The sequence below is a fragment of the Lacerta agilis genome, chromosome 8 (genome assembly GCF_009819535.1).
Source record: "Lacerta agilis isolate rLacAgi1 chromosome 8, rLacAgi1.pri, whole genome shotgun sequence".
NCBI lineage: Eukaryota > Metazoa > Chordata > Lepidosauria > Squamata > Lacertidae > Lacerta > Lacerta agilis.
The window spans coordinates 49,810,265-49,831,624 of record NC_046319.1 but is presented as its reverse complement, the minus strand read 5'-3'; the positions used below and the strand labels follow the sequence as shown (position 1 = coordinate 49,831,624).

General features: G+C 43.7%; 1 protein-coding gene across 2 annotated transcripts in view; it reads right to left on the bottom strand.

The window, feature by feature from the left end:
• CSNK2A2 (casein kinase 2 alpha 2) overlaps nucleotides 1-20,703 on the bottom strand; it is a 28,636-nt gene extending 7,933 nt beyond the window's left edge. The window contains exons 1-7 of one of the 2 annotated variants that reach the window (XM_033157357.1): nucleotides 20,321-20,474; nucleotides 12,305-12,416; nucleotides 7,188-7,289; nucleotides 6,777-6,827; nucleotides 4,305-4,364; nucleotides 2,631-2,714; nucleotides 1,018-1,128 (exon numbers count right to left, since the gene is read on the bottom strand). In XM_033157357.1, the coding sequence (XP_033013248.1) occupies nucleotides 1,018-1,128; nucleotides 2,631-2,714; nucleotides 4,305-4,364; nucleotides 6,777-6,827; nucleotides 7,188-7,289; nucleotides 12,305-12,416; nucleotides 20,321-20,424 (624 nt within the window). In that variant the 5' untranslated portion in view covers nucleotides 20,425-20,474. Of the gene's footprint in view, nucleotides 1-1,017; nucleotides 1,129-2,630; nucleotides 2,715-4,304; nucleotides 4,365-6,776; nucleotides 6,828-7,187; nucleotides 7,290-12,304; nucleotides 12,417-20,320 lie in introns of both variants that reach the window. The other variant, XM_033157358.1, reaches the window with a different exon arrangement.
• Between the last annotated feature and the right edge of the window lie 657 nt (nucleotides 20,704-21,360).

The following is a 21,360-nucleotide window of genomic DNA, read 5'->3' as shown; positions in this document are numbered from 1 at the left end:
CTGGATTTTGAAAACAGAGTTACTTAAAAGTTATATATTAGCCTTGAACATTATACAAGAGTATGGTACCAATATTTGAAAGGCAACTGCTTTAAAATTAATATTTAGTGCAAGCCAAAATGCTGAGTACCCTTACTTTTATTTCTGGACTGCAGAGAACTGGTCCTGTCTAAAGTAGTTAACACCATCTGTTCCCAAGAAATGTTCAGATTCACTTGATCAAAAGTATATTGTCAGCAATCAAGAAATGCCCAGTCTAGTCATTTCCTATTACTTGTTCTGTTTCAGTGCCACATACCTCCAACTAATTGTTTAATGTTGTGGTTTTCTCTTTCTTACTTCTATCCTGTAATCAATTATCTGTTTTGAAGTTCAGGAAGGAAGCTCTATCTGCAGAGCAATCCTCCCTCCATGTGCATGGGCTGCCCATTAATGAGGCTGAAGAGACACAAAGCACTTCTGTTCTAAGTAAGAATCTGCTGAAATGAATCTCTCTGCCCTGTAACATTTCCCCCCACTGACTATTAAACCTGACTCTTTTTGCTTCCTGCCCACAGAGTCCTACATCATCAGCCCTGAAGACACCTTTGACAGTCATTCATCCCCAATGCATAGTTGTGAGAAGGGGAGAGCCTCTGCCATGATTCTGTCACCTCCTTTCAAGCACTCTGGCCTCCTGTGTCACTTAGCAATGAACTAGGTGAAAAGATAATCCTAACTGAGAACAAAAATCGTATCAGGAAGTACATGGGTGAGGTCAAAAGCAGGAATTAGGCCTCCAAGCCTGTATCCCATCTTACTGTTTATGCTGAGGCATATTAACAAGAAAGAGGAAGGGACAATGGGTCTTTTTCACATTCCCAGGCTCAGATTCGAAGAGCCCATTGAGTTCCAGAATGGATGCAGCCACTGAGAATTCCTCTCCACTGATCTTTGCTGACCCCTCCCCCTGAGGAGGTGAAGGGGGTAGTAGCACTGGCACTCACCAGCACTTCAGACTAGGGAACAAAATCTTACTTGGTAGTCCACGAGGAGCTCTGGCCCTTTGAAGTACCTCGAGGCCACACGGACGTTGTATTCCTGAGCTGGATGGTAGAATTCTGCCAAGCCCCAGTCTATGAGCCGCAACTATGAACATACAAGGCAGTCAGTCAGCCAGGGAGCCTGCTCAACACTTTGGTCAAATGGCGCTTGCACAGCTGCTAGCCAGGATGGTGCTCAGCTCCTATCATCTGCTGGACTCTGTAAAATTAGCTCTGCTGTACTGGTCAGATTGTGTATTGCTGGATGACTCATTTACTAATCATAAGTCACCAGACTCCTAAAAGGAAAGTGAACTGACTGCCAGAAAACAGGGACCAGCTGCAAGCACCTGTGGAAGAGCACAGCTAAGCCGGAAGGAGGCCCCAGTCAACATTAATGCACAAGGACAGCTGCAAGGGCAAGAATCTCTTGCAGAGGATACAATTGGTGCTCCGAAGCACAAGCCAGGCTTCCTGCCTCATGCTCACGAACCCTGCAAAGGTGCAGGGGCATTGCTGTCAAGATTATCTGATGCACAGAAAGTGCCAAACAAAGGTGTTTTCTCAATCCATTCCCCACTATCAGAGAGCAAAGTGAGGAGTGCAAAAGTTGACTGTGTTAGATATTTGTGCAGCAGGCGGGCTGGAGGAATCCAAGGCTGCCTGGTTTTCATGCAGCATCAGAGGTGACCATGAGAGTGCAGGAGGAAATAGTCAGGAAGGCATGGAGAGGAAATGCAGGGGCCCAAAGAAAGCCCGGCTGTTCACTGAGTGTGTGTGAAAATCAGGGGTTGGTTATGGAGGCTGAAGAGAAAAAGGGCTTCTCCCTATTCCCCTTCAGCCACCTAGTCAAACTGAGCTCCCAAAAGGCTAAGCAGATTGTCTCAGAAACCACCTACTTTCATATGCATTCACCTGGCCTTTAAGATTGGTATCAGAAACCCTTCTCTGTGTTCCTTCCCTACACAGCTCTGTGTAGCTAGGCAGGTGGGTACAAGAGATGGGGGTTTCCCAGTAATTGCACCTAGATTATGTAACAGCCTCCCACTGGAGATCTGCCATGCTCCTGCTGTCTATTTTTAAATGGCTTGTGATTTTTTTTTCATTCCAGCTATCTTTTAACATCTGATGTACTGCTTTTATGAATTTGCTTTTGTCTGTTGCTCTTAAATAAAAACAGTTGTTATACTGTTGCTGTAATTATTTTTTAGTTTGTGATTTTATAAGCAATCGTTTTATTATGTAAGTTGCTTTGGCTAAGTAAAATAGGAAATGAACAAAAAAAGCTAAACAGAAGCCAAAGCCAGTGATAATATTCCTTTAGACTATATAGTAAAAGATCTTATTTACACCCACATTTTCAAAAGAGGGGATGGCTAAGAATCAAGACACAGGCAAAACTGGGGAGGTAATCATTTTAAAAAAATTGCGTCACCCCCACCAGCAGCTTAAACCATGAATTCTGATAGATCTTTAAAGCATCTGGTGATGGAGGCCTCCCTGCAAGACACCAGACTGGGGAATAGGGCAGAGACCCAACTCAGCAGCAAGAACTCAGCCATAGCTAAGCACAAGGGTCCTTCTTCTGATGCCTTTCTGTGCCTTTACCTTTTTCTGTTGGTGGTCTATCATGACGTTATGAGGTTTGACATCTCTATGCATGATTCCCATGCTGTGACAGTAATCCAAGGCCTGCCAGAGACATGCAGATGTTAACACCCAACACAAGGAAAATGAACAACAAAAATGTCTTTAATTGACTGTAATTGACCTGTATGAAAGACTTTACGATTTGAAAATAGATACTGAATGTACTCTCGTTACTTATGCCAAACCTAAATTAAAACATTAAAAAAGACACACAAGGAAAATTAAACCTTTCCACTGATGAAATTATAGCAGCTGAATATATCTGTGCTATGTGCCAGTTTCTCTCCCCAGCAAGGATGCCACACTGCCGTGTAGAAGAAGTTATCCAAGAGTTTTGTTAGTCCTCCCAAAAGCCTAAATCTAAGCACAGATCTTAGAAAGAACCAAGCCCATCAAATAGGGCAAGCGACCTTTCCTCCTGGAATCTTAACAGAGATAGCCAAGCCTGCCAAGGCTTTGAAAAAAGGATATTCATGTTTTTACATGGGGCCGTGATGTGGGTCTCTCGTTAGAAACCCCTTTCGAAGTTAAAAGCTGCAGTACTGCCTAGTTGCACAGCAAGAACAAGATGGCCCAGGACTCACTCTTTCTCTCCAGGCTACTGCACTTTTGGTGGCAGCTGCTTTGCCCTCTGCTGTTCATCCCAGTTGGGTTCAAAAATATGTCAAGGCCAGGGCAAAGGTGGTGCCTGTTTCCAGCATGTCACCAGCACCTGTGGCTTTACAAGAAAAATTTGTCTGTCCTTCATGTTGGAAACAAGCAAAGACATTTCCTTCTTCTGAGCTTCTAGTTAATGCATGTGTTATTTTAAACCACATGAGGGCACTGTTCGTCTAGCAATCTAGCCAGCACTTGCTTGTAGCCTTTCTGCTCAAATCAACTCTACCATTTTGTTTCTTTCTCTCCCAACTTCTATTTTCTCTCTTTAATCTCTTCTGTAAATAAATCCTACAAAGATAAATCTGCTCCTGCATGAATAAAGCCTATGAATTCCAGAAATTATAAGGGGCCATTTCAATCTAATTCAACCAAGCTGCAAGTTGTTCTAACACTTTGAAACAGCAAAATTTATTTAGACACTGCTTTACATTTGAGAGCCATAAAAGCAATGATATGATGGTAGAAGGTAAAGCAGAAACTAGCAGAGACGAACTTGGGAGTCATTTTCAGTGCACATGGACCAAAAAGTCAGAAAGCAAAATCCACTGACTACTGAGGACCTCTGAAGAATAACTAAGAGCCAAATGTATGCTCTGTTTTCCAAGGTTGTCTCTTGCTGTGTGACTGACTGATTTCTTAACTTCCTCTGACTTGCCTTTCCTTCTCTACAGAGAAAGAAGCAGGTTTAGGAATGGGAATGAATTTTCTGCATATCCACAGAGACACATCACACCTTTAAACTATTCCAAAATGTAATCAGGGCCCAAGAAGTCCCAGAGGGCTTTGGAGGTATTCTGGAGCTGTGACCAAGACATAATGTTGCCCACAAAAAAGGTGTTCAAGTATGGGAGCAGTGCTCCTCTTCCCCTTCCCAAATAATAATAAAAAATCCTGCAGGTATTCATTGTACACAACCCCACTTGACAAAATTCAAACCAAGGGTGACATTTCCAATTTCCCATGAATACTCACCTTGAGCAATTCATACATATAAAACCGGATATCAAAGTCTGTCAGGATCTGGTACAGTTGCTGAAATCAATTTGAAAACAGAAAATTGCAAAAATCAGTGTTGTGCTTTTCCTGTCATTCTTACATCTCCGCCCCCACCTTGCAGTGCCCCCTCACTGTGTTCCACACTCTGTAGAACCTCTTTTACACTCAAGGGCAGGTCAAGAGACAGAACTGCAAGATCTCTGAAGCGGAAGACAGACAAACCTCAGAGAAGCATTAAAGGATCCTGGCAAGCGTCAGAGCAAGGAAAGGGAATCTCTGCCCCCCTGGGCCTATTTTGTCCCACCTCTCCATTTCCTCCAAACCACACCCACTTGTCCAACAAGCTGGTGTCACTGGGTGATGCCAGCTGATGGGCAGGGTTCAGTCCTGCAGGCAAATGCCCCACCCCATGGATCAACTCAGCATGCTACCAGCTTCTTTACCAGCTTCTTCAGGGAGAAAGTATGAAGAAGGGCAAAAGAGCCTTGCCCCCCCCCCTTCAATCAAGTCCAACTGAGCAATAGCCTCTCCCAGGCCATGTCTGGGAAGAGAGAAGAGGTGGGGGTTTTTTGGTGGTGGGGTTATTTATTTATTTTTGTAAGTTACGTGGCTTTGTTGCTCAATTCGATCCTTGTACATTGTTTTTATGTGTTATATTTTATGCATTGTGGCTTACTGTTATTTTTATTATATTTTAGTGATGATTTATTGTTAACAGAGAATTTCTGTTTAATTATTGTTTGCTGATATTCTGATGGTTAATTTTATTGTGCACTATTATATGCTAATGGATTACTGAATGTTACTTTATTTGGTTTAAGTTGTTTATTTTAAAGCCATACTTTTTATTATGATTTTTTTGTATTGGATCAGATTGTTAAAAGATATGTGACCTTTGCTATGTATTTTGTTATTTCTTCAGCCTGTAAACCATACATCCCCAAACTCGGCCCTCCAGATGTTTTGGGACTACAACTCCCATCATTCCTAGCTAACAGGACCAGTGGTCAGGGATGATGGGAATTGTAGTCCCAAAACCTCTGGAGGGCCAATTTTGGGGGTGCCTGCTGTAAGCCATCATAGCAATATAGAAAGTCAGTATACAAATTAAAAGTGAAATTAAATGAAAAACACTGGCTGCTGGGGCTGACGTGAGTTGGACTCCCCAACATCCAGAGGGCAGTATGATGACATAAGAGGATTCTGAACCCTCACCTTGTACACTTAGCAAACAAATATTTATTAGCTACACCTAGGTTTGGACTAAGAATTGGAATCGGCACAGCTCAGCCACATCAGCACACTGCCAGTTAGGCAAGGAACTCCAGGTCTCCACCTCAGAGAAAGTGTGCCTGTCTCTGCTTCTGGCATTGTTGTGTTAAATGCATGAGCATTCTGTAGTTGACATTCTTTGTAATGCTTTATTTTGAATTTTTTAAGATACTATTTTAGAGCCCTCTTAATTATGCTACTTTGAATGTATATTTTATGATTAACATCTTTCTGTAATGTTTTGTTCTGGATTGTTTTATCTGATGTTTTAATCTGGGTTGTAAACTGCTTTGAAAACTTTTTATTAAAAATATAAAGTGGTATAGAAATGAAATGAACAACAACATCTTCCACAGATTCTCAGTTTCATTGAGTTTCTGAAACGCTCACTATCTCTATCTTATTTTTAACCATTCGCTGCTTCAGATTCCAACTCTCCTCCAAAAGTCCAATTTTGTGTGTAACTTTTCCTTTGATTCTTTGGTCCCTTTAAAATCCTGCCATGTTTCTACAAGTTCACTGTCGAATTCTATCATCACATTTTGAGACCTAGATATTTAGGCTATCACCCATGGATGAGGCAAACCAAATGCTTCCAATTTACTGACTGCTTTCCTTAAAAAATAAAAAAAAACCAACACCAAAAAACATAGCTTTAAAATGGCATAATCTTTGTGATTTTAAATGCCAGTAACCTGGTCCCACTGTGATTCAAGTAGAGACTGTCACTTTTGTAGAACCTAGCCTCAAATTTCCCCCTGATGCTCAACAAAGCTGGACATTTCCTCCCAACTCTACTCTCATATCCAGCTTTTCTCCACTGTAAAAATCAGGGCCCCCTTTCCTCATCAACAAGACTACAGTAAACAGAGTATCATAGCAGGGAGATTAGCATGGAATTACATGCTGCAGGGCAACAGTTGCTATATTGAGACAGAGTATCAAGGAAATGCAGTAAACTTCTACAGTATTGCACCACTCCCTTTGAACATGGACCACAAAAACCACACAGAGAGACTGCTTGCTGATTGCAGTTAGTTTCTTACAAAGTGCCCATAAGACTGCACAATTCATTCTTCCACAAGAATAAATTTTGTGTGTTTCAATAGACTCAACATTTCCTGTCCCAAGGCTTTCTGGAAAATCCATTATGTATAGAAAGGAAGAAAGACTCACCTTGAAATCTGTATTATTGATGTATTCAAACACTAGAGCTGGAGTCTTTGACTGCAAGAGAGAATATGTATGATATAACCACACCTTTCCTGTAACCTGCTTTCTTGATTATTCCAAGATTCTTCTGGATAATGCTCTCTGACCCCAAGACACAGAAATAACACCCCCTCCAATCTATCCAAAGAGCTCAAAGGGTCATTTAAAGAGCTTATTGTTAAAAACAGAAACTGACGTGGTTTTTAAACTATGCAGATGCCTAAACAATAAAAATCCCAACATGAGACCTGTTCCACCTGCAGTAAACACACACTTGAACTGTAAAACTTGTCTGAGGAGCTAAGCTTCCTGTATGACCCACTTCTGAAGATAACCCCAATTATTCCAGTGCTCCTGACACATACTAGGACCTACCACTGGATCCTTGACAGTGTCAATCAGTTTAATGATGTTTGTTCCACCTCGCAGGTTCTCCAGAATCTTAACTTCTCGTTTTATCTTCTTTTTCTTCACTGGCTTAAATACATAAAGAGAGATTAGAAGTGAGGTTTCTTTCAGCGTGAAATTTTTACCTGAACACACAAATGTACATCCTTGGATGGGAGGCAGGGGTGTGCCTGCAAGCATCTCCCCTCATGCCCTGGTGAATATCACCGAAACTGCTCCATCCCTGCTCCCCCCCCCCAAGTATAGAAGGTCTGCAGGGGGCTTTTGTTCATGTCTGCTTAAATGAAAGCAGAACCCTCCATGTGGCTAGGGAGTCTTTGACTGTATGAGCAAAAGCCTTCCTTGCCAAATGTGGGGAAGATTAGGGACTAAGTGGATGGGGCACAGTTTCAGCCCATGCTGAATACACCTCATGGGGAAGTGGTTAGTAAAGAAATGTCCGTTTCAGATTGGGAAAGGCCCAGAGCTCAAAGTATACCAAGTGGCAAGGCAGGAGCAAGTGGTGGTGAGTAGCAGTGCATGCTAGGAATACAGTGGTACTTTGGGTTAGGTATCCTTCTGGATACGTAATCTTCAGGTTGCAAATGCGGCAAACCCGGAAGTGTATACTTCTGGGTTTCGGTGTGCGCGCATGCACAGAAGCGATCTGCGAGCCGCACAAAGAAGCACTCAATCGTGCCGCACGTGTGTGCAGAAGGGCACCTCCGTTTGCGGACTTTTCGGGATATGGCCAGGCCTCCTGAACGGATCCCGTCTGCAACTGGAGGTACCACAGTACAATGCTGCAGTAGCAGTTGAGGCTCCTATGAGCTGCCTACCATTTCATTTAGTGGATTTCTCATAGGACAAGAATGGCAGTGCAGTAAGCCAATGAGACACCACTTGGGTGGGTTGCTAGACCAATTAAAGCACCAAAGTAGGTCATTGCTCCTCTGTCCTCATTTGTCCAGGAACCTCAAAATGTGCCATCTTATTGGCTCACCTTGCTGTCAACTCTCACCCTGGGGAAAGTAATTTAAATTAAAATGGTGGGAAGCTCTTCAGAACCTCAACTGCTAGCACAGCTTTATCCTTCCTAATGTGTACTGGCAGACAGCCACAACACAGGACGCGGGGTGGGGTAAACACCCCTCCACAAAGGTTAAAAAAGTGAGGCAGCAGTAGCAGCAGGGAGGAGCACCAAGTGGCCAATTTAGATTAGAAAGCACCCACCCCCAAAACCTGACCATATCTGGAATATTCCAATATCAGTGTCTAGAGAACTTTTTGTGCTGCAGGTAAGAAAAATGAAGGTTCAATATCAGCTCCTTTGGAGTTTGCTGACAGTCAAAGCTGTATATTCTGTACTTATTATAATATTAATTATGTAAAATCAAAATTCTCAGCAAATAAAAGATGAATATTATGAACCTGGAAAATTAAGCAAGTATATAAGGGACGCGGGTGGCACTGTGGTCTAAACCACAGAGCCTAGGGCTTGCTGATCAGAAGGTCGGCGGTTCGAATCCCCGCGACGGGGTGAGCTCCTGTTGCTCGGTCCCACCTCCTGCCAACCTAGCAGTTCAAAAGCACGTCAAAGTGCAAGTAGATAAATAGGTACCGCTCTGGCGGGAAGGTAAACGGTGTTTCCGTGCCCTGCTCTGGTTCGCCAGAAGTGGCTTAGTCATGCTGCCCACATGACCCGGAAGCTGTACGCTGACTCCCTCAGCCAATAAGGCGAGATGAACGCCGCAACCCCAGAGTCATCCACGACTGGACCTAACACTCAGGGGTCCCTTTAACTTTACCTTTATTGAAGTGTATACATTTAGTATGATTTCTTATTCTGCTAGCCATTAGAAAGGGAAAAAATAGGCAAGTAACTGAAATACTTGAAGTCACCACTTTTTTGATATGCTTACTATTATCAGCCTGGTAAATAAGCCAACCAATTTTCTTGCCTGCTGGGGGCTGGCAGAGAAGGGAAAGAAAGATCTGCAAACCTTTCCTAGGACTGGAGAAGGGGTCTTCCTCTTCCAGAAGCCCGCTCACTTGCCTGGACTCAATTCCATGCAGCCTATGGCTTACAAGGCCAGTGCTTAAAAGCAAAGCTTTGCTACATACTGGTACATGTTCTTTTTTAGCATCAGTTTTCCTGTCTCGCATGCGACACTGTAGGGAACCACCCTCCCGTCTGCTGGCAGCATTGGCTATTCAGAGGCATATTGCCTCTGAACATTTAGCAATCATGGCAGATAGAGGAGGTTTCTGCAAGAAAGCTGGGGTCAAGCAGGTGGAAGCAGTTTTGAACTGGTGGCAGGAGTGGCTTAAAAGGGCTGAGGGAACTTGAGATACCATTCCTGTTTGTAGACACAAGTTACATTGTACACTTATGATCAATGCCTGCAAAGTTAAATAAATCTTATCATCGTCGTGTAACCAAAGTCTGCAACTCTTCCCTGAAGGAAGTATACCAGCAAATCCTGGGGATCCAGGAAACCCTATAAGCCTCCTGAGCAAGATGAGAATAGAGGACAGTTAGGTGCACGGCAGTATGCATTTGCTGCGCCCAAGAAGAAAGGCAATGCGCAGGCTCAGGGATTAACAAGTATAAGGAGTGTTGGGTCCCTGCAAACAGGAATTTAGTGTTCCAGAAGGTGATAACACCAGGGCAAGCATGCAGTGTTTCCCTCTCCTTCAAATTCAAATCCTGAGGTTTCATACAAAAAAAAGACAAAAACAGGTAAAGACACTCATTGGTATTTCGTCACCATCAACCACCAATTTTCAGGCGAGGGATGGAGGCACAACCTGAAGATAAGCAAGCATCTAGGATCTCTTTTGAAGCAGTCTTCGGCTGAGACCACCTCTTCAATACTACAGTACTGCCTCGTGTAACAATTAACGGCATCTCAAAACTTTAAAAAGTTAGGAAACGTTAAGATCCTCGAGTTGCCTTTACATTGTATTTTTCTTAATTGCTCAAAATGCTTCATGTCGGTACCCAAAATCCTTGCAACTACCTAAGGTCAGAGTAACACTTGACTACTTACAGAACAGAGAGAGGGGCTAAGAGCAGGAGTTTGCCTCATGGCTAAGGTGACATTTGCAACCAGGCACTTCCTTGCTCAGTTCATTCTCTTAATGTACTATTTAGCGTAAGCTGTACCTCACTTGTTAAACATGTGGCCAGTCACCTGATAACTGCAAAGTCTTACCCAGCCCTAAAGCTGGACAGTAATGCCAATCCATTCCAATCTTGCCATTTCTAGGGAAGTCAACATTTCCCTACCATTATCAGGTCAAATCAAGTGGGAGAGAAGCAACAAGCTTTTGCTGCAGGACACAGGATCATGCAGAAGAGAAAGGTATGACGTCAAGACTGGATGGTACCAGAGTCACACAGGGCAATCTTAGTTTGGAGGATTCTTTCAGGGCAGACTTTGACAGTCCCTCCCACTTTCAGTCTCTAGGGGGCATTCTGGGCTCTGGTGAACAGGACAGCGGAAAGTTGTCAGCAAGAAAGAGGTGATGTGCCCCCAGGAAGTTTGTCATGGGTTTCACAGGAATTACCGTATTTTTCTGTGTATAAGACTAGGTTTTTTTAAAAAAAAACCAAAAACATAGGTTTAAAATTGGGGCACGTTTTATACACGGGTAGTGCTAAGGGGTGTTTTCTTAATTTGGAGTCCCCCAAATTAATGCACGGAAAAATACGGTGCTTAGCAAGCATTTCCTTGCACTGCCTGTTTCCATTACTAAAGCAATACTTTTCAACCAGTAGTACTTCACAGTCCATCAAGTGGTACACGTACTGTCAGCTATGCTGGCTGGGGCAAATGGGAGTTGTAGTCCAAAAGATATGAAGGGCACCAGGTTAGTGAAGACAGTCTTGAGGTGCGGGAGCAGAGACTTAATATGTGTCCACCCCCTACATCTACCCTTTGAACAATTCTCACAAATGTTGCACTAGAAACACAATATTGGAACAGCACAGAGAGGAAAAACTGACCACTCAAAGAAGCAATCTGCTCAGACCAAGTTGAAAAAAATCACATCCTGGGACTTCTCTCCACACATCTCTTTAAACTGACACAATTTTCAGAATGGTAGCACTGTGCCAATGCCAACCCAGATTCACCTAATGCAAACCACTGAAGGCACAATAAGTGGCCTATAAGCCACCACTGATGTATGATGAATATTCCTGGAAAGCCTTACACTGAGGCTCACCATTTCAACTGTTGAAAGGACAACTGGGAGAAGTTCAGAGAGTATGCTGGGCCAACAGATGCTAGTTATGACCACAAGTCTAAATAAATCAGAGGAAATCTAAATAAAGAAAAGTTTAAGTCCTCTTCATAGGGAAACCCCACCCCATGCCACACACACCCTTAACTAGCTAAGCCTTGATAATGTGGACATGAATTTTAAACATGTCAGTCATGAGAATTCAGTTGCCCCCCCCCCAAAAGGTAATGTCAACCTTGGCAATATATTTACTGGGTCTCCTTTGATAAAATGCTTTCACAGCAGAAGGCAAATGATGAGCAATGCTAAACATGAAAATCCCACATCCTCATTTTAAGTAAGGCCAAGTGTGCTTTGGTGTATTGCTACTAACAGCAACATCCAAGTTAGTCTTTCCAAAATCCACCTGCCTGATCACCTCCACCACAGTTCCGGCAAGGTCAAATGCTCATCATTGAGATGTTAATCAAAGGATGCTCAGGTAGCCTTTGCTTTACAGTGAACAGGTCTTAACAACTGTCCTGCCAAGTAAAACTTGCCAGATGTTAATTACTGTGTCCACTGTGTGGAGTGCTATTGCAACACATGGAAATATGTTGTTCTTTCACAAAATGGTCCCAATAGCAATGCTACCTTTTAAAAACAGATGAGAGTGATAACCGAATACCACTACCAGACACAAAGTTAAGAATCCAGCACCTCAACATCCATTCCAGATATGAATATGCAATGTGATATGAAGGACGCAAGGGGCTTAGATCAAGAACAGCCCATTACAGTGTTAGGGAAGATTTGTTGCCGCAGCATTGCTCCCACCTCAGAAAACCATTCATATTCATCCAACAAAAACTCACCTTAAGAATTTTCACAACCACTCGTTCGTTGTTGGTGATGTTTATAGCCTCAAAGACTTCACTATATTTCCCCCGGCCGAGTTTCCGAACCAGTTGATAATCGTCTTGATTACTGCAGACAGTGAAGAGGAAAACAACTGAAAAGTGACTAGGCTGAAATGCTCTCCTGACCCCTCTGCTCCGATACCCAGAAACTGAAGAATGAGGAGCAGGGCACCTATTAACATGCAGACCTTTCAAACTACTGAAGAGGAACTATCCCACTTCTGCACACGCTTGCTCTCCATGGATTGCTACTGATGGTTATGAGGATGCTTAGACTTCAGAATTCCACAGATCCAAGGGAAGGAGGAATGGTGCCTGCAACCTCTAAAAGTCCTCAACACTCATTATTCACCTGCCATCATCAGAACAAGATATTATGCCACCCACAGCAAGAGACCTCTTTTTCTGGAATGATAATCCTAATTTTTTTTTACAGAATTGATGGAACTGTTCAGAACTAACAACTTCCAAGTCCAGAGTGAGAAAGACAGTTCCCACAATCCTCTATGACAGACAACTTCTCTTTCCAATGAACATCCTGACAATGAGGCTGGTATCAGCAGTGGGGGAAGAAACCCTCACACCCTTTCGCAGGCAGAGATTATACTATTAGCTTTTAGACATCCCAAGAGAGCATACACCTGAGATTTTCCAGCTTGGGCCTTTTAGTGTTGTTGTTTCATCATCTTGCCTGTATACCAGGCAGTGCTTAAACCATATGAGTTGACTAGTGTGCTGAGTTATCCTGAGGACACATTAAACTACATGTGCCAGATCAGTCTCATATTTGCAAACTCCCACATACCCAATATCATGTAGACAATTTTACTCTAATTAGCCAGGAATGAACACCTCACCCCCCTTTCCAATTCTAACAAAGCGACCTCGAATGTATATTAGCATTACCACTTTGCACATAAGCATGCATTAAAAGGGGAAATCCAAAATTCTTAGCATTCTTCCTAGATATTTACCAGATTATAAAGTTAACACACATTACTGAAAGGTTATTGAAAGGCAGCCCAAACCCGCCCTGCTGGTTCATGTATGACACAACCCAGTTGTCATCTAATTCCTTCTCTCCCACTCCAGTTTGCCTGGCATGCCAACCCACTACATAACACTTTTGAAAGTTAATTCATTTTATCTTTATCACCTTAATCCAAATAACCCAAACTTATTACCAAACCAATTATATCTGTCCTTGTACTCATCCACACTTAAAATTATAGCCCTGGGTTGGAAGGGTAGGCTTTTAGGCTTTTCAGCAAAACTACAAGGGCAAACTAAAATCTATAACGAATTAAGAGGTCAGGTCTGCCACTCAAGACTAGAGCACACATTCATCTATTGGCTACCCCTTTGACTGTGATCAATTATTCCTAGAATGAATGCCACTTATTTCATGATGGTGTTATTTGTTAGCAAGGAGTGACAACTAGCCCCATGAAAGTAAGAGGCAAACCTTGCTGCGGGATGGGAAAAGCTTTTCTCACAGGCGCCATGCTATAGCTACAGGTTTCTCTGAACAGAAACATAAGTAGCCATCAGTGGCAAACCTAGCAAGCAAGAGTACTGGCCGAAGACCAGGAAGACCAGATTCAATTCCTTTCACAGTCATGAGGTTCATAAGATCATGTTAAAACAGTCACACTCAGCCTAACCTACCTCACAGGAACTGATAAGAGGGGCAGCAACATTGAACTTAATATTAAGTGCTGCCCAGGAGGACCTGGAGGGAGATATACCGTAAGTGTTCTTGAACCAACTGGGAACAGTGGCCACAGTGTTATCTAATTCAATATAAATGGGCAATTACCAAGGAAGTCCAACATAGTCCATTTGACTTCAGAAGAGGAAACCTCTAATAAAAAAAGGAAGTTAAAAGGGAAAGTCAGGAGGGTCAAACTGTAGGAAAAATGCCCCGGGTTGGGTCCCACCCTGCAACCACAATAATAGAAGCAAAGCAGTAAAGGTACCAACACAGCCAAGAGGATGTCAGCATGATTAATGAGTTGGGTCAAGAAAGTTTTCTAGGAAAGACTTCTTTCAATAAATGGAAGTCTTGTCCAAACAAGGGGGGAGGGGAGAACTCAAACCTTAGCAGAAGAAATGCCAACAAAGTTAGGAGATACGAAGAAAGAATTTGAGGACACAACATAAAACAAACACCCAATAACCACAGAAATATTTAAATATATATCACAAACAGAAAACTAGCTAGAGGCATTTGGACCTTTGCATAACAAGGGACTCAAAGCTGTGGTAAAGGAGGAAAAGGAGATGGCAGAGAAGCTGTATGGGTTCTTTGTATCTGTCTCTGCAGTGGAATACATGGGACAAATCCTGTGCCTGGAGAAACTTACTCAAGGAGTTTGAGGAACTGAGACAAATAGTGATGACAACAGTTCCTGGCTTTGTTGACAAGTTTCAGGTAGGTCACCCTATTCAGCCAAGTATGATTTTATTTAGAAGAATCACTGAACTTACTTGGCTTTTTTGTCTCTCCCTTATGCTTTTAAAACTTTTTTCTTTTTTGCTGTCCCACTAGTATTAGTTGCTGGTATCTTAAAAGTAGCTCTTTGTGTTCTATTTTTTGTATAGTTCTTTTTCAGGGTGTTTTCTTTTGTCCTAATGTCCTTTTTAATATGCACTGTATATGTTATATGAATAAATATTAACAAAAAATGGACCAATCATTCCAGATAACAGCTGCCCAAGGTGGTGCGAAAGCACAGACCTTCCAACAAAAATATTTAACTTGTCTCTAACATCAGCCTTCATACCAGAGGACTGGAAAGTGGCCAATGTAACACCACTTTTTTAAGAAAAAGAAAAAGAAAAGGATCCAGGTGACATCAGGGAAATTATAGGCTGACTTGCTTGGTGTCTGTTCCAGGAAAACTGGAGAGAGGCATTGCCAAGCATCTAGAAGAATTAAGTACTGTATTGCTAAAGTTGAATCAGCATGGTTTCTGCAAGGTTTGATCCTATCTCATAAACATTTTAGAGTTATTCAAGAGTGTCAACTGCCATATAGATATGAGTGAGCCAGTCAACACTGTGTTCCTCACGAAGCTATGTGATAAAAGAACAGGTAACTGGTTAAGGGACAGCAAGCCAAGAGAAGGAATAAAGGGATAGTTCTCCCAATAGAGAGGTAGAAAGTGGAGTCCTCCAAGGATCAGTACTAGGACCTAGGCCAAACTTTTTAACCTGTTTATAAATGATGTGGAGCTAGGGGTGAACTGTGCAGCAGCCGAATTTGCTGACCAGTAGAGATGTGAAGGCCTGGTGGCGGAACCAAGAAAATTCAGAAAAGGCGCAGGGTTTTCCAACACCTTTTTTCTTTTTCTCCCCCCCCCCAAAATAAATAAAGAAGGATTATGAAATATTTTCCTTTACAATGCTGAATAAAATGTTTAAGACAACGTTTTCATATATCTACTCCCTCCAAATGGTTTCTAAAAACTATGTAACAGGAAGACCTTTATGTAATACCATGTACAGTATGAGATCATTGTAATTTGTATGTACAGGTAACTCACATGTGAGAGTTCGTCTATCCATGCATCATTTAAAGCCGGGAACCACCCAGCTTTGGGAAGGATGTATGAGGGCTCTGGCAGCATCTCAGAATGCTGCTTTCCCAAAGCCCAGTGAGTGTTTGCCCAGCTTTGGGAAGGAGGTGCAAGGGTTCTGGCAGGGTCTTAGAGCCCACCCTCCTTCTTCCCCAAAGCCTAGTAAGCACATGCCCAGCTTTGGGAAGGAGGTGGGAGGGCTCTGATAGGGTCCTAGAGTCCTCCTGTGTCCTTCCCAAAGCCTAGTAAGGCAGAAGGGCTCTAGGACACTGTCAGAGCCCTTGTTCCTCTTTCGCAAAGCTTTTGGAAATTTTGTTGCCACCCAATTTATTTTAGTGGAAATCTATTGGATTCATGATTTAAAGTCAGAAATGTAAGTGATGATAGCATTGCTTCTGCATTTGACTGGATTACAAACAAGCAACAAATTTGGGGCTTGATGTTGGAAATGCACCTTCAAATGTTGCAGAATACAGAACATATTCAGGTGTTCAGTCCTCAAATGCAGTCTGTGATTCTGCCAAACAAATCCCTCTTGCAACATGGTGGCAAACCTCTGACCCCTCATGCTTCATACCTACTTCAGATTCCTTCAACTTCTACAGTGTATGAAAGAAACTGATCTATGTTTGGAAATACTCACACCAAATCAAGAAATAAACTGATATATCAAGGGGTAGATCAGCTTGTTTCAATCTGGGCAAAACTTGAGCAGTCCATGATAAATGTAACAAATATGTCTATAATGCCTAACAAAAGTTTGGTGAAAGAAAGTAACAAATATGAAGACTCAGAATTTGGTAGTAATAGCTCAGAAATAAAGACTGATTAAATTTCTTGTAGAATTCACATTGACTGGCCAGCTAAACCAGGTGAGGGTAACCGATTGGTCACAAACCCTTGGTGAGTTAAGGACTTCTCTGCCTGTAAAGACAGGCTCCAGTTGATTGAACGAATGAGACCAATGGTGGGTCCAACAGTCAAGACGGCAGTGCACATGCTGTAGAGGGAAGTAAACGGCAAATGAGGCTAATCCACCTGAGAAGGTAGCTCATCTAGGAGAAGGAAAGATCTGATCCTAAACTTCTGCTGCCTTGCCTGATACCTTTGGGAGAAAAAAAATATAGTAAACCCAACACAAATCGGGAGTGGAGTCCCTAAGACAGCTGGATGGCCCCTTCTAATCTTCCTTCTGGGAACTTCTGCAGTCAAATTGGTGTCAAATATATTGCTCAGCTTTCCTTTGGACCACTTCAGTAAGGCACATGCCTTGTCATCTGGGCAGCCCAGGACCCCCATACACATTGCCCAGGCTTGTGTCCCGGGGAGGTCACTTCAGTGCTGCTAACACAGGGGTTTGACTTCACCCCTGGAGGCGCACTCTACTGTCTCTCCAGACAGACAGATGCCAACAATTCATTGACTCTTGGGTCCCTCATTTTCTCAGCTCTTCTTATAGAAATGAGTGCTTTTTGTCCAATTTCATACTGTGGAGGACTGGAGGAGACACAATAATTTTCAGAATACCTAACTTCTTTTTTGCTTTACTATAATGTTGACTGTTTCTTCTGTTTTGATTATTTTTTGCTGGCTCCGCATAAACTGGTAAAGCCAAAGAGATGCCAAAAAATCCCTTACAATTCAGCACCTTGTAGCTCCATTTGTACCTACGATTTTAAAAAGTAAATTGAACCTATAATTATTGTCTGAATAAACTGCATTTTAATATACAAAAACATGGTAATTTTATAGTAAGCAAAGTTATATATAATATAGTTTATGTTACTAAGGTAACAAAATGACTTTTGAACTGTAAAGGATGCTTTCAAAATGTATTGCATATTTCACCCAAAATTCCCCCATACCCCAACATTGTTTTTTCTATGGATTCACAATTTCTGGAAAGTTTACATTTTTATCATTATCATCATCATGTCTATACCACCCTTCATCTGCAGATCACAGGATGGTTTACAATACAAAAAACATGAAAATAAATAACATAGTAAAAAACAAAAACAAAAACCTGACCCCATAACAAATACTAATGGGGTCTGAACTGGTGCTGGATGACCACAAGTGAGATCATGGTATAGCATTGGATACCTCAGTGTGTTCCTAGCCCACAGAAGCTGTGAAAAAAGTGAACTTCATGTGAGAGATAATTATGAATGGGATTTAAAGCAGAACAGCCAATAATATCATAATGTCACCATACAAATCTTTGGTGCCACCATCTTTAGAACATTACAGTTCTGGACACCTCACTCAAAAAAAGGATATTGTAGAACTGGAAAAACTTCAGAAGAAGGAAATCAAGCAAGTATTACTCCCATATGAAGCGTCTTAGTTCAGAAAAAAGGCAAAAAGAGGTGTAATAATTCATACATGGTCTAGAGAAAGTGGATAGAGTGAAGGCTTTCCCCCTTCTCTCATCATACTAAAAAAAACAGAGGTCATCCAATGAAGCTAAATATTGGTAGACTCAAGACAGCCAAAAGGTGGTACTTCTTCATACAACACATAGAACTAAGAAATTTGCTCCCAAAGATATAGCAATGGCCACCAACTTGGATGGCTTTAAAAGAGTATTAGACAAACTCATGGCTTTCAATGCATCTAAATACCACTTGCTGGGAATCTCAAGTGGGTAAAGTGCTGTTGCACTCGGATCAGGTGAGAAGAGAATGCTTGACTAGATGGGTCTTTGAGCTCTTCTTACATTCTTACAATTGTTGAGAGGATGGGGGGGCAGGGGAAAATCAAGTACGCTGTTCCTGATCTCATTAGGATGAAGAGTGGAATTAATATGTAATAAAATAAATAATTCATTTAATAAATTTGTTTCACAATAAATGTTATCCAAATTGGTTTTTGTGATTAGTATTAAGTATCAAAGCTGTTAATTACATTATGCTCATAAAACTTTACAAAGTAACCGATTAACCAAATGCCCAACCCTACTTGAAACTTTTACTTTTTCATTTTTGAAAGGACAGAGGAACCAGCACAACACATGTGCACATGCACACACGCCTAACACCACTACGTAAGAGCACAGCTTTGTGCCTGTTAATCAGGAATAACTAGCAACTCCTAAGCCCTACTTCTGAATCATGATTACACTTGTTAGAATCTCATTTTCACCCATAAAAATGCAATGAAGATGGGAAACAATCACCTTACTCTTAGTACAGAAGGGTGTTCAGAGTAACTGAGTTGGAACTTGTGTGTGCATCTCAAACCTGTGAGGGCCCAGACTAGCCTTTCCCAACTATGTAGTTTTCTAGACATTTTGGAGTACAGTCACTTCAAGGCAACCTGCTTACTGAGCTTTCACATCCTGATTTCCTTGCAAAAAGTTTGTGGGATGGTTGTATGATGTCTGTTATTTATTGAGCACCCATTCTGATCTGTTTGTGGGATGCTTATATGATGCCACAGTAAGCAACTGTTATCCTACACTTTCCAGGGCATTTCCCATCACTTCCCCTACCCTACCACAAAATGTGGGGCTTCTGGGGGGGGGGAGATAAGCCCAACAGCACTAGCCCACTTTCATTGTACAATCCAAGTTTGCAGTATTATGAGTGAACCCCAACAGCAACAACTTAGACCACCAACTTCTATCATCGCTACTTGTCATACTACTAACTAGGGCTGGTAGGAGCTGTAATCCAAAATGTCTGGAGGACACTAGGTTGCAGAAGGCTACTTGAACCCAGGGACGGGAAACCTGTGGCCCCCAATTCCTGTCTGTCATTAATGACTACTGGCCATGCAGGCTGCTGAGATTTGGAGTCCAAGAACAACCTGGACTCTACACTGCAGGATCTCCATTCCTGATTTAATATTTTATCATTCTTTAATCCCTCTTAATCAACACCGTTCCAGATCCCATCTTTCCCAGCCCCTTCTTCGGCACGAGGGACGGCACGCAAAGCAAGGCTGCAAATGATGGGCTGTGGGGCGGGTGCGCTAAACCCTGCACATGGGGAGCTACAGAGCGCAGTACGCGGAAAGCAGGCCCGGAAAGAAGCAAAGCGGGGCCTTTAAAGGGACGCCCTGAGAGGGAGGCCAAGCGGCCGAACCCACTTTCAGCTGCGCTTTCCTCTTCATCCCAAGGCGCCCTGGGCACGCAGACTCGCCTTCGAGACGGGCCCCTCCCGCTCTGCCCACCAGGCGGACGTCGAGACGCCCCGAGGACCATGTGGGGGAAAAGGCGGCCCTTGTGCGGGACCACCGACTACCTAGCTGCGCCTCAAGCAGGCAGGAACCCGGGAGGCCATGGCTGGCTGGCGAGGCCTCGGCGGCAAATAGCTCCATAGCGAGCGAGAGACCCCGAGCCCGCCCGCCCGCCCGCCGGTCTCTTTCCCGCCTCCGGCCTTACCCCCAGGTGGGGACGTGCGCCTCGTAGTCCCAGTACTCGCGACTCCTCAAGCTGTTGACTTCGGCGTAGACGCGGGACCGGCTCCCGGCGGCCGGGCCGGGCATGGCGGGGGCGGGCGGCGACCGGCAGCGGGCGGCGGCGGCGGCGAGGAGGGGCCGGGAGACGAGGCAAGGCGGCGGCTGTGGCGGGGCGGAGTAGTAGCGGTAGCCCCAACACCGGCGATGCTGGCGGCGGCCCAGCAGCAGCAGCACCAGCGGGGCGGTCACGGGGAAGAGCGGCGCCAGGCCGGCCGGTACGCGGACGGCACTCCCTGGCTTCCTTCGGAGCGCCGCCGCAGCGGACCCGGAAAGGGCGGCGGCGGCGGCGGCCTTGGCCTCCTCGGCGGCGCCGGCGACGCGCCCACCAGCCCGGCTCCGCGCGCGGAGAGAGTCCCTCGCACGGGCCGGCTCGCGTCCGGCGCAACAGCGGCCCCCTGCGGCGAGGAGGAGGAGGAGGTGATGCTGCCAAAGGGAAGCGGAGCCGCTGTCGCGTCGGCTGTGACTCCTCCTCCTGCTCGCTATGAGAGGGACGGGCTGTGACGTGAGGCGCCGCGAGCACGTGCGTGCCCCTGGTCCGCAGATATACGCGGTTAGACAAATCATTACGCAAGACTTCCGGGTTCCTTTGACACTTTGTTTCCGAGCGGGGCTTTGAGAAGAGCACCTGCTCGTAGAAAAGAAGAGCGGAGCACGTAGCTTTTTGTTTTTAAAGAAAATGTGGCAGGAAAGGAGCTCGAGTGCTCTTTTGATAACACGGAGGCTTTCCCCCTTTAATACTGTAGAGATTTTTCTTTCATCCCCCAGCCCCCTCATTTTGAAATAGCCATGTAACATAATACAAAATGCTCTAAATTGTTATTAACCCTTTTTGGGAGAGATGATGGGGATTAGCGAGGTGACCTCCTGAAAGTTAGCGAGAACTTTGAAAACGGCAATGTTCACCCATTCCTCCTGGCAAACGCATTGGATAGTAGTATGCTTTTAACCATAATTGCTTTTAGA